Below are 12,815 nucleotides of genomic sequence, written 5' to 3'. Positions count from 1 at the left end.
CAGGCTATAGTTAATCGAGAGCCGCACGGAGCGCGAGTGCGATACCTCCTAGCCGCTGTCGACAGAGGGTGTCGGAGCGATTCATTGTCAACTTGTCCACGGCAAGTGGGCGTTTTGTTCAATAAAGCCAGCCTGTCAGTGTTTTGTAAAGCTATCCCTTCTTTATAAGCGCTTCTGATGCGATGAAAATGCGACCGGCATTGAGCAGGCCGAGCGAGACTTCGGCGACAGTCTCGGCTGTTCAGTCTCCAGCGGTTTCGGCCTTACTCGTATTATTTGCGGTGTTGGCGCTTGGACATAGAGATGTTTGGAAAGTTTTTTGCGCCTACAGATGACACCAAACGAGCGTGCGAGCCGTATGCTCTTGCTCCGGCGAGAAGCCGCGTACGGCTCGCCAGGCTCGTATCGCCTGTCGCATACTGGCCGCCATATTGTTTTTAGGGTGTTAGCAGTTAACACGATTTTCACCACCTCCGGCGGCTAACACCCTTACACGAATAAAGGCGTTAGCCAGAGGACGAGCCACTTACACGAATAAGGGTGTAAAAATTTTAAGTGTGTAGAGTGAAAGCTCGCACCGCAAAACCCCGAGATCCTCGGATCAAAAGCAACCCCTGCCCATTTCAATAGAGATAAGCATCATAATGGCGTGCGGTCGTGTACCACTACTTTTCGATGCACATCAAAGATTGCAACTTACCATTGGAGCTGCACTGGCTAATTTTCTGTTCTTCGGAGGAAGCACCAGACGATCGTTCGGGTCAAATAACTTCCCGCTGTCTTAGCTAACCCACAACACAATCTTCATCAAACTACTTACGTGTTGTTGGAAGCACTCATCCGCTTCTTCCCTCAGCTTTGTTTGGATTTCAGGATGAAGCGCCAGAAGGTACAGAGTATATGCGATCGTGGACAACGTGGTATCTTGACCGGCGAGAAAGAAGAGAACGCACTGAGCCAAGGCCTCGTCTTCGGTTAGGGCTGCGAGAAACAAAGAACAATGCGAATGAGCAAATCTGCGAAATATTCATAGCGTGATATCATAATTGGTATGGTCACTGACAGGATGAGAACGGTCTCTCTTGAATGTCCGGCCTCCAGCACGTGCTCTTTACATTTTGTCATAGCCTCCTCTATACTCACAAAGCCTGGACGTTCGACGACGGAGCCATACAGAGCCGTGTATTGGAAATGTTTGGCCAATAGGCGGAGCAAAGGCCGCCGCCAGCGCCGAATATTCCTCCCACGCTCAGAGCGTTAACTGAATTTGTGAAACAGCGTCGACCAATCAGGAGACCGCGACGTCAGAATATTGCAAACGACATTTAAAGCATGAAATTGAAGTGTTCAATCTCAGCCTCTCTACTCCATCTCACAAATGTCGGCAGTGAACACAAAGGCAGAGGCGCGTGAGCCTAGCTCATGCAAAACGCTTTTGTTTGTACGAGAACTCGTGCATAGAAGGCACTTTCTAAAGCCACGCGCTCGTGCCCATGCCTTTGTCTACACTGCTGATGTTTGTTCGCTCTGGGGCGGCTTGCTATGACAGCGTCCTGAGACTGGCTGAAAGAAAACAGTGCAAACGGTGGAGCGCGCGAGCGTCTTGAGACGCAGAGTCCCGCTCGGCTCGTGCGGTGACTTTGGCAGTGCTTTCTTTCCCCGTCTCAGCTGAGACGCTGTTTCTAGCAAGTCGGCCCTGGTTTGGAGCGCACGTTCGTTTATTTATTTATTTATTTATTTATTTATTCATTCATTCATTCCCTCAGGGCCCGAAAGCATTATAGAGGGGAGTGGACACACACATCCTATGGACGTTTTCCACATACCGACGGCACCAGGCGGTGGCTGCACGAACTAAAAATCGAGGAAGTGACCTACCTGCGCTACCAATCGATAATGGGAGCTACGCTACCAGTTTCTTCGCTCTCTGAGCAGCGGCGCCTGCCCAGCGCGACTTTAAAGAGGGGCATCGGTGGCGTCACCCCAAACGTCGCGTTTTCCTTTCCGTCGACGTTCTTTTTTTTGTGTAACACAATTATATATATGCTGCAGTTACCTGTTCTACTCGCTGATATACAGCCTCCTTCCGAATTTCCTCGATTTTTCGTTCCGACTTCCGTCGCTTGGCATCGGGCGCTCGCGCGTGCGCAGAACGCTTCTCGGAAAAGGTCCATTGCACACGAAGACAAACAGTAATTAGGCAGGTAAGCATAAAAATCCAAAAACAGAACATTGTTAAAACAAAACACTGTCAACCAAAATCCAAAAAATATTCGCAAAGTGCAGCTTTGAATCCGGCACTCTCGGCTATGCTGGCAACAGGTGCGGGAAGGCGATTCCAGTCCAGTGATGTCATGGGTATCAAAGACTGATGAAAGCTTGAAGTGCGACACTGAGGGATGCCAACTTTATTTTGATGGTCGAAACGTGATAAGACGTATGATGGTTGTGTTAACAGATGCTGACGAATATTTGCATTAATTGTGGTGGTAAATTTTATAAAATAAACATAGACGAGATATTTTTCTACGTAGGGAGAGGTCAGGCAAGCTTAGGGTAGTTTTCATTGCTGTTACGCTAGATGTGCGATGATAGCTATGTAGTAGGAATCGAACGGAACGGTTTTGAGCAGCTTCTAATGATAATGCAAGCGTTACACCGGGGTCCCAAATAGCGGAAGAATACTCAAGTTTGCTGCGGACCAATGATTTGTAAAGAAGTAGTCTTCAGGACAGTGGGGCAAGAGAGAAGTTCCTTTTTAGAAAGCCCAACATGCGGTTAGCGTTTTTAATTATATACTCAATATGAATGTTCCATGAGAGGTTGTTACTGATGTGAACACCAAGATATTTAAATGAGGACACGGATTCCAGCTCAACAGTTCTTATATACGGTACGAGGGACAGGTGTTATTTTGACGTGATACTCTCATAAATTTGCACTTGTTAATATTGAGTTCCATTTGCCATTTATGACACCAACGAGAAATACTGTCAAGGTCAGACTGGGGTGTAAGAACGTCAAAATCATTAGTTACTTCAGAATAGATGACACAATTGTCTGCGAAGAGACCAACTGAGGATGAGATATGCGAAGGAAGGTCATTAATATATATTAAAAACAAAAGAGGGCCGAGTACTGAACCCTGGGGGACACCAGAAGTCACAGGAGAGGGGTGCGAGTTAATGCCATTAACATGAACAAATTGCGAACGGTTAGTTAAAAAGGCGTTGATACAAGTCAAAACATGAGAGTCAATGTTCAGTTCACTGAGTTTATACAAAAGGAGCCTATGTGAAACCTTGTCAAATGCCTTAGAGAAATCTAAAAAAATGCAGTCAACCTGACATGAACGATCGAGGCAAGCGTGAAGGTTATGCGTAAGTGTTAATAGCTGAGTTTCGCACGAGAACAGTTTTCTAAAGCCATGTTGAGCAGGAGAAAAGAATGTATGGGAATTAAGAAAATTAACGAGATGCGAATAGATTATGTGCTCTAAAATTTTGCAAGGGACACTTGTTAAGGATATCGGGCGATAATTACTTGAGCTGGATTTGTCACCACCTTTATGGATAGGAATCACCTTCCCCACCCTCCAGTCCTCGGGAAGGCTTCCGAGTTCGAGTGATTGCCGAAATAGCTTTGTTAAGATTAATAGAGGAACACATAGTATTGTTTTTGAGAAACTTCGAGTTAATATTATCAATTCCACACGATGACGATAGTTTAAGGTTGGCGATGACTTTCACTATATCCGCAGATTCTATATCAATGGAATTCATAGCACAAATATTGTATTCATAAACATCCGGATAGGAACTAGTGGTTAAATTTGAAAACGATTTTGTGAATAATTCGTTTAGCACAGCTGCACACTCATTCGACGCTATCGTCTCATCATCCTCGTTTTTCAGCACTACGTCAAGCCTCTCAGAAGGGTTTACGACGTTCCAAAATTGTTGAGGGTTGTTGCGCAACATGGTGGGTAGGGTACATTCGAAACAACTGAGCTTGTCTTCGGCAGTAGACGTCTTATCCACTGCTGCAGTAGAATAATATGCTGCCCAACGATGCTCTGCGTTGGGAAACACGGATAACTTTGCAGCACGAAACATCCTTTTTTTCCTATTTGAGAGCCTTCTGAGCGTCTGGTTGAACCATAAGGAGTGAGTGTAATTACGTACAGTTCGTGCAGGTACATATCTATTTGTAAGGGAGGCAACTTTTTCTTTGAACAACATCCAATTATCCTCAACAGAGCGCTCAGAAAAATTACGCAGGAAGTCGCTTAAAAAAGTACCCAATTCATGATTAATAGCTCCAAAATCCGCTCGGGCATAGTCAGATATCCGTTTTACTTGCACTGGAGAGCGACACACGGGAACAACAAAATCAAAATGGAGCAATGAATGATCACTGACACCAGGTAGGTACGTGAGAGACGATATAAGCTCGCGTGACGTCGTCAGCACAAGGTCCAGCACCGTGGCCGAAGATCAAGTAACCCGAGTAGGCTGCGTACCAACCCGAGTGAAGTTAAAATCGCCGCACAGATTTGAAAAGTCATTGGATTCTGTGGAAAACGTACTTAAACAGGGGCCGTCGTTTGACCACGTAATGTTCAGATAATTAAAGTCTCCTAACAGTAAGACTGGGACGTCAGGGAAACGGACTGTGACAGCATTCACGACGTCATGAAGGTCATAAACAAAGGTAGAACTTCTCGAAGGAGCACGATAGCAAACGCCTAAAACATATTTACGATGATTAAAACAAATGCAAATCCACAGGATCTCCAGATTCGTGGCAACGTTTACAAGAAATGAAGAAATATCAGTTACAGCTTGCATAACACCACCGCCACTTTTACCAACTCTATCTTGCCGATAGACATTAAACTTCTTTTGACAGTGCAAAATTTCACTGTTACAAATCTTACTTGTCAGCCAAGTTTGTCAAAACAACAATACTAGCATTTGATGATTCAATTATTGAACAAAGGTCGTCCCGTTTATTGATAACACTCCTAATATATGTAAAAAGAATCGAGAGTTGCGCAGAGCACGATGTCCTGAATAGGGCCACCACCCCTCGCAACATGCTACAACGTAGGTGCTGCATGACTGGCATTTTGAGTTTGGTTATTTACAGCGATAATGGGGGCAGACAAGCCGCCACTGCGCAGGTTTGCTTGTCGTACTATTAGTAAGCGGATCATAAAAGTAGCTTGTTTAGCCAATAAGAAGTTTGTTGTACCGGAGTTTGAAGGTTGCATTTTGAGATGGTTCCGAATTGAAGAAGTTTCTTTCTTGCCTGTCGTGTCGCCAGACAGAAATCCTCGTTCACTGTAGTCCCAGCGTTTTTCAGCGTCGAACGGAGCGATAAAACCTTTTCCTTTAGTTTGTACGACGCGAATTCCACGATAACCGGTCTGCATCGGTCGTCCGAGAAAAATCCCAATCTATGGGCACGATCGATGCTCTCCAAGGTTATCTGGGGGTCAACTGAACGAGATAGTATTTCAATAATTTTACTTCCTGTTTGTGCCCACATCTCCGACCTTGAATCCCCTGTTACCCCGTAGAAAAATTAGGTTTTCGCGTCTCGTCCGATCTTCGAAGTCATCCAAGTGACTTTGCAAAGACGCGTTGTCTTCTTGCACAGATTTGATTACTTCGCGTGCCTCAGTGAGTTCTTTCCGGATATCAGTTGTTACCGACTCAACAAAATCAATTCTTCGGCCAATTACTTCAATTTTACTTTCGATTAGTGTTTGGTTAGCTTTGATTTCGTTAACCGTCTCAATCAGGCTACACTGGCCCTCCTCTATCTTGACTGAGCACGTCGAAAGATCCTGGAGAAGCTTCAGCATATCAGCGAACTGTTTTGCCTGAGCATCCGTCATCGGGCCCGGGTTAAGTTCGACGTCTCCAGCTAACAGCAGTAATACATAGCGTACGAAGTAAGCACAGTCGGCAACAATACAACAACAAGCCGGGGCACAGCAGCACTATAAGGCAAACGTAACTGCTCTTGAATTTGAAAAAAACGCTTCTTACTAACCTGCATGACAACAAGGAAGTGGTTAGACGACATGTTGCGTGCGTTGCCGCCGTGCCCACTGATGGCCTGAGGGCAGGCTGTGGCTCTTATAGTCGATGGCGCTTGTGTCGATGACGTAACGAAGCCGAAGATCACGTGGTCCAGTTGCCCAAAATGACACGCTGCTTTGTTTGATTCTGTTCCCGATGTCTCTGGTGATGGTGCAGTTCGATCGAAAGTACGCCCGCCGGCAATCAGCAAGAGCTGCATGACAACAAGGAAGTGGTTAGACGACATGTTGCGTGCGTTGCCGCCGTGCCCACTGATGGCCTGAGGGCAGGCTGTGGCTCTTATAGTCGATGGCGCTTGTGTCGATGACGTAACGGAGCCGAAGATCACGTGGTCCAGTTGCCCAAAGTGACACGCTGCTTTGTTTGCTTCTGTTCCCAATGTGTCTGGTGATGGTGCAGTTGAATCGAGAGTACGCCCTCCGGCAATCAGCAAGAGCTGCATGACAACAAGGAAATGGTTAGACGATATGTTGTCACCAGTCACCGAGAGCTAAACCTTTTCACTCTAGCGACGCTAAAACGGCTCAAATTAGTCGTGTCACAGATATATATATATATATATATATATATATATATATATATATATAATTGTGTTTAAACAGCCGTAATGGACGTCTCGTGTCTCAGCCTCTAGCCTGGAGTCTCTAATGTGCACCACGCAATAGTGATACACGACGGCACGCCGGTACGATGCTCATCCAGGTCGAAACGCTCAGGGGTGGGGGGATTGAGCCCAGGATGCCTGGATTCTGCAGAACGAGTTTTCGCTCCGCGTACGACAAGCTGCGGTGTGCTAACACACTCCATCCCTGATGCCCCCAGGCATATTTGGCGAAAATAGTGATTTAAGAGAAGTGCAGGGTATATTGGAGAATAATTAAGATGGTAGGAAAAAAGAGAAAAGCAAAATGGGGAACACACGCACTGAATGATAAAGTGATAAAACCAGGGAATCGGGAACACAAACAGAGAAACACATTGCGGCAGTTAAGCTAGGTAAATGTTAAAGCACCGGGGAAAAGACGGCAGATAGAGCAAGCTTTTCATACACGCCCAAGTTTCAACTGATGTCAATGAAAAGAGGTAGCCTGAGCGTTGAACACTGCTCTTGTAGAAAAAATACGACAAGCAGACCTTTTACGCCTGCAGTGAAAGACGTGTCCGTCTTAATCTCCGAGTCGAGGTTGAAGAGTTTCTCGTCGGTTGATGATTCATTCTCAGCTTTTGATGTAACTTTACCGTCTTGGGCATCCATCATAAGTTGCAAAAAATCTTCTTGCCTCTAAAAAATGCAAGTTAAAGAAAAAAAATATTTTAAGATTGGTGTACCGAGAGCGGCATGTACCATGTTGCTAACATCCCGACTTATTTTTTTTTTAATTACTAAACAAATAACGCAATTGACATTAAAAAAAAATACTTTATTGATTGCAAACAAGTTAATTCTCTACCCCGCAAATGAATGAAGCAGTTAAAAGGTAACACGCCAATTTGTATAATGCCAAGCATCTGCTGTTATCCGTGACCTGCGGTTACTTTAAAGGAAACTAAAGAAATTATGTTGTTGAAGAGAAAATACCTTTCACCTTCAGAAATGTATTGCTTTGATGGTGTTCAAATAGTTAATATGTCGCTCACCCACGACCCCTTGGTCATCTATTTTTTACGTCAGGATTTATGTAGAAATATTTAGGATCTTCAAGATCCCGGATACGAAGTTTTTTCGTATAAAGAATGAAAAGGTAGCACTAGTCACCTTTTATAACACTGCAGCCATTTCAAGGTTAAAAAATCCTTTCTAAGTAAAATATTATAGACCAACTCAAATATAAATGCAGGGCAATTGGCTTATTTTAAGTCAACGTCTACAGCTACAATAATCGGTGACTGGTTATGTGTTTAGATGGATCTCTTCCTACCTTTCTCCACTGTAGCGGAACGAACGCTGCAGAGGAGGCGACATCCTCTCCAGCGTTCGCTCAGATGAAGTGGAAAGAGGTTGGAGGAGCTTCCACTTCACACTTAACCTGTCACCAACTAGTCTTAGTTTTGTTATGCTCATTAATACAAACATTGTCTTTAAGAAATTGTTTTTTCATAGGTATTTAAACTCTTCCTTATTAAATTAAAATTTTTAATAAAATTACGCTATTTTTATTTTGCTGACATTACACAGTGTAATGAGCATAATTTTTTTTAAAATTTCTGTTAGTTTGTGAAGACAGTTTCATTCCGCTGTCTTAAGAACACTTCTCATAAATTACCTATCGCTGCGTGGAATACGTGCAATGCGTTTATTTACTGGCATCTTGTGTTTTGTTGCCCAAGCTGGTCTTTACTGTCGCGATGCAATGTACATTTTAAGAAATATTATCAGCCTGGCATGGACTCTTTCGTTAATGCGTGCACATTATTATCGGGGAAATACAAAGAGCTAGGCAAGATATCACAGGCAGCTGCACCGATTTGAGTAAGTACTCGCCCAATAACACAATATAAAAGAGAAATCACAACCAAAGCGTGTATCTGTATAGATACTTACACTTTTATTTTCTTTCCGATTCTCAATAATCTTGAGGCAGATGTTCTTGAAGTAATCCAATATATCTGAGTTGAAGGCCCTCATTCCCAATAGTTTGAAGATTCCGGGAACCAAAACTGAAACAGAAGGAAGCACAACCAAGATTGTAAGCTCAAATACCATGAAGTTTTCAGAGAGAGATTAGGCCCCTCGTCTTTCCTCCTTAATGGAAGCGGGATATCACGTTGGCAACGCAGCCTAGGAGAGAATGCAATAGTGCTAACATTTTTACGTCACTAGTGAAGGGCTTTGAGTCAAGTATGAGCCGAAAGTGGACGCCATTGTCGTGTCCGATCTGCAACCAGCGCTTGGCCTTCACTGATGACGACATCTCTATTAGCACTACGGCTTTGTTATCTAGAAGGTTTTGTTTAAGAACGAAGCAAAGCGAAAGTGGGGAAAGAACATCGAGGTGATGTGGTGAAGGTAATTATGGACTCATTGTAATAATAATACCAGCGTTGGCGATAACGCGCTACGATCAACTACCAGTAATTCTTTACCTTTTTCGGTAACTTAGCAACGTACTCATTACATTTTCAAAACAGCAAAGTGTTACTTATATCTAGGGCTCTGTGTTTTCGGAGTTTATTTTTCGTCAAATTCGGAGGGTGTTTTTCGGAGTTTATTTTTTGCCGAAGATTAGGAGTTTATCGGAGTTTATATTTTTTTTATTCCCAGTTCTCCGAAATTCTGAGTTGAATTTCGCTGTGTTTCCTATTAAAAATAAATAAATAAATAATAACCGAATGTAAACGTATGGCAGATAAAAAAAGAAGACGCGCTTGTATCAATTGAAAATTTTTCAGTTGAATTTGGCGATGGTGCCCATTGCCACTGGCAATACTAATTTATCCATCGGATTTAAAAGCAGCGCCAAAAGACGAGGACCAGACAAAGAAGTGACACGGACGTAGCGCTGTTTATCCACGACAAAAGTTATACACAAGTGGCACTTCGATAAACGCCGATTACTTAAAATCAATAAACTCCCGGACTTAGTCGCTAGGAAGCTCGTAGCCATCCGATCCTATTTCATCAATCTAGCCCGCGGCCCCGTGAGGTGCAGTGGTTAAGGAAGTAACAGAGAGTTTGAACTGCCCCTCTTCCCAACTTTATACAATCCCTATGGTCCATAGCTTTCACTGTTACCAATACATACCCTTTCCTTTCTCTAAATCACAAATCGCATGGCCCAAACCGGAAACCAAAAAAGTGAGTTTTGTCGGGACCCGAATGTACAACGAACGACCTGTTGCCCTGAATCAACCTTGAAGAGACAAGCGGCAAGACCCCTGTTGACAACGGTCCGAGATTTGAAAGATAATTACGGTGGAATTTTCCCAGAACCATTGACTCACTGCTAATCAAACTGTAAAAAAAAAAAAAAAAAAAAAAACCAAAAAAAAAACGGACACATAAATATTCGGAGTTTATCGGATAAATCCGAATTGACCAAAATTTTACCGGCGGGTGTTTTTCGGAGTTTTCGGATTTATCCGAAAACATACGGAGCCCTACTAATATTGAGTCAAGGATAATAAAGTTACGTTCCTGGTTACATGTCCTGTCCCATGACTTGAAAAGAATTACATTTAAATGTTCTTTTGCGTTTCTAGGAGCCAGGTTATACGAATTCTTCCGCTCATCCAAAATGCCTTCAAACTTTTCCCTCTCGCTTCCCACACAAACACCGCCCCTTTAGAAAAACATGACGCTTACACTCTTCGTCTAAGTGTCCAAAACATGCTGCGGCCGTCAATAGCAGGAAGAGTTGAAAGAAGCCGTTCGAGGTCCGCTCTGTACCTCTCGACCGGAAAATTATTCGGGTCCATTCCAAAAGACGCCAGCAACATTTTGTTGGCTTATTGTGCGGGTGTGGCCTAAACCGTGACCTAAATACCAAATAAGGCCTCTTCCTTCTCTGGTTGCTCCGCGGGAAGAAATAAAGAGTGGCAATTCTACACCACTTTTGTATTTAACTTTTGAAAAAAAAAAAAAGAAAGAAAGAAGATGGATGGCTGCAGAGCTAAAGACTAAGACATCACTGAAGACGAAGGAACCCCGTACGAAAGCCATTTGCATCGCAAGCTGTTCTCGTGATGGCTTCGTCAAGTACGCCTTCAGAACCATGGTCAAGATTATGCAAATATTTTGTACCGGCAGATGTTAAACAAAAACATTTAATTTTTAATTGTCTTCTGCGTTTACCAAACCTATGGTGGCTGGAAGGGTAAGTGTACCGGGCGGGAGCGGACGGCTGCGGAGCTAGAGTTGTGATGAAAACGGCTCGTATGAGGACCGCAGTGCCCCGCGCGGTGGCGAAGAGTCTCATAGCAACACACGCACAGCCTGCAGCGCGTGTGTTGAAAGGTCACGTAGCTTTGTTATATTTTGACTCACGTTTCTTTAACTACATGAATTCACCGCGGTTAAATGGGTCGTGTGCCAAATTCTCTCATAAAAATTCTGCGAAGAAATGTTTGGAGACCGCTAGGGGCGCTGCAGCCCGCCGATGAGTTAAGCGGTGCCAAACAGTTTGAGAGAGCCTACATTATATAGAGTTTCCAACTGCTCGATCGCGGTCAGGTGGTTTCTGGGGCCGTGTTTGCAATACGAACTGCGAGGAGGTGACGAACACGTTCGTCGTCTGCGAGCGTCTCAGCCTCTCCGCTTGCTTTCCTCCTCGCCACGCGAAAACGGGGCGCATGCGCAGTTGCGACCAATATTCGCCGGTGGCGTCCGCCATTAAGCTGCCAACGCCCCCCTGGCTTGAGATGGACTCTCTCTACGACCTGGGCTCTCTCAAATATTTTTTTTGTCGCGTATCGCAGTCGCGTCATCGCAGTCAGATTGATCGAGGCTTGAGATTGGGCACGAGTGCTACTTAATGTTCGGCCGGGGCTCGTGTTCAATCAGCGCGTCCAAGGTCCGACTCGGGCCCTATAGCCGAGTTAGCCCGATCCTACTGTGATGACATTTCATGAAGGGAAAGGAGGCGATGCGGAGGCTTTGATTATTCAAGGTGGTGTTGATCGCGCCCCTCCTTATTATTGCGCGCATGCGGCGGCCTGCACACGTCCCCCCTTCCAGCCGCCGTGCCAAAACTCAAGCTCTTAAAGTTGCACGAGGTGCTCAACCTCCAATCTAAAGGAGTATGTCAATGAATGTGAGAGTATTTTGTTTGCTCCTTAGTTTCCTGTATGAGCATAGTATATCTTGAAATATACCACTAACGTCGAGGGCATAAAATGTTTCTGTTTGTAAATAAAAAAGTAACGTGCGTTATAATTTTTATCGGTAAGGGCAACGCGTTCCTTTGGTTTGTTACTGACGAGCAACGTATTCGGTACTTTTTTTGTGTAACGCTCGAAGCACTGAATAAAACCAATGCGATCAAGTAGCGACACAAGTATAGGTCACTAAGATATCATAGATAATGGTGGAATACGCAAGCTACCAAGAGTTGAGAATGGACCTGCGACAACACAACCTACTGTAGTCAAAGCCTGTGAACTTGAATTTTGACCACGTAACGGTGAGATCGAGCTTCGACTCAGAGAAGACGCGACTGCTGTGCCTCGTGTCCCATCAACGCAGTAAAGAACAATCGACATCAGGTCCGGGTCCAATCGCTGAGTACGCGCCATGCGACCGTGATGATGTTCTATGAGGTAGACGAAGATTTTCACAGACCTTATGCATTCTAAAGTCACTGGATCAGGAAAACTAGAGCCTTTGCCTCCCCACCGGCTACCCGGACACAAACAAATACCAACATACAAATGAAAAAACCTCTCAAGGTGATTGGCTCATCGCTTTCGGTTGCCACGGTGATCGCCATTTTGGACCCTTTCAGAACTTCTAAGCTTCGAAAGGGTCATTAAAATCAGTCACACCAAGATCGCTATGGAGCATCCTCGTACTGAAAGCGTTCCTTGGCCAATATGAGCCTCTTTGGCACTGTGCATTAAATAAACGTATCACTCATGCGCATTTCCCCGGATCTCTTGAAATTGTGTTGCATTGTTGCGTGTTTTAAAACAGTAAAATTATTTTTTAATGACTTCAAGCACTGACGTTGCGTTTGAAGGCGGTACGAAGATGCATGGCATCACACG

The 12,815-nt window shown here is 44.4% G+C and overlaps 1 protein-coding gene across 1 annotated transcript; it reads right to left on the bottom strand.

Annotated features, from left to right (window-relative positions):
- Positions 1-781: 781 nt before the first annotated feature.
- On the bottom strand, positions 782-8,740 carry LOC121838092 (cytochrome P450 3A9-like). The gene is made up of 3 exons (XM_042294156.1): positions 8,656-8,740; positions 7,248-7,395; positions 782-981 (listed from the first exon to the last, which is right to left on the bottom strand). Exons 1-3 carry the CDS (start codon positions 8,737-8,739, stop codon positions 782-784), a joined length of 432 nt encoding a protein of 143 aa, XP_042150090.1. The 5' UTR covers position 8,740.
- Between the last annotated feature and the right edge of the window lie 4,075 nt (positions 8,741-12,815).

The sequence above is a fragment of the Ixodes scapularis genome, unplaced genomic scaffold (assembly GCF_016920785.2).
Source record: "Ixodes scapularis isolate PalLabHiFi unplaced genomic scaffold, ASM1692078v2 PGA_scaffold0__279_contigs__length_252992795, whole genome shotgun sequence".
Taxonomy (NCBI): domain Eukaryota; kingdom Metazoa; phylum Arthropoda; class Arachnida; order Ixodida; family Ixodidae; genus Ixodes; species Ixodes scapularis.
This window is presented reverse-complemented; position numbering and strand designations above follow the sequence as displayed.

Excerpts from the sequence above, each read along its gene's own strand:
- LOC121838092 (XM_042294156.1), bottom strand. The coding sequence starts at position 8,739 with ATGAGGGCCTTCAACTCAGATATATTGGATTACTTCAAGAACATCTGC. Across the intron at positions 7,396-8,655 it reads ATCGGAAAGAAAATAAAAGT|AGGCAAGAAGATTTTTTGCA; the intron begins GTAAGTATCTAT and ends TGCATTTTTTAG. Across the intron at positions 982-7,247 it reads TTTCACTGCAGGCGTAAAAG|CCCTAACCGAAGACGAGGCC; the intron begins GTCTGCTTGTCG and ends TGTTTCTCGCAG.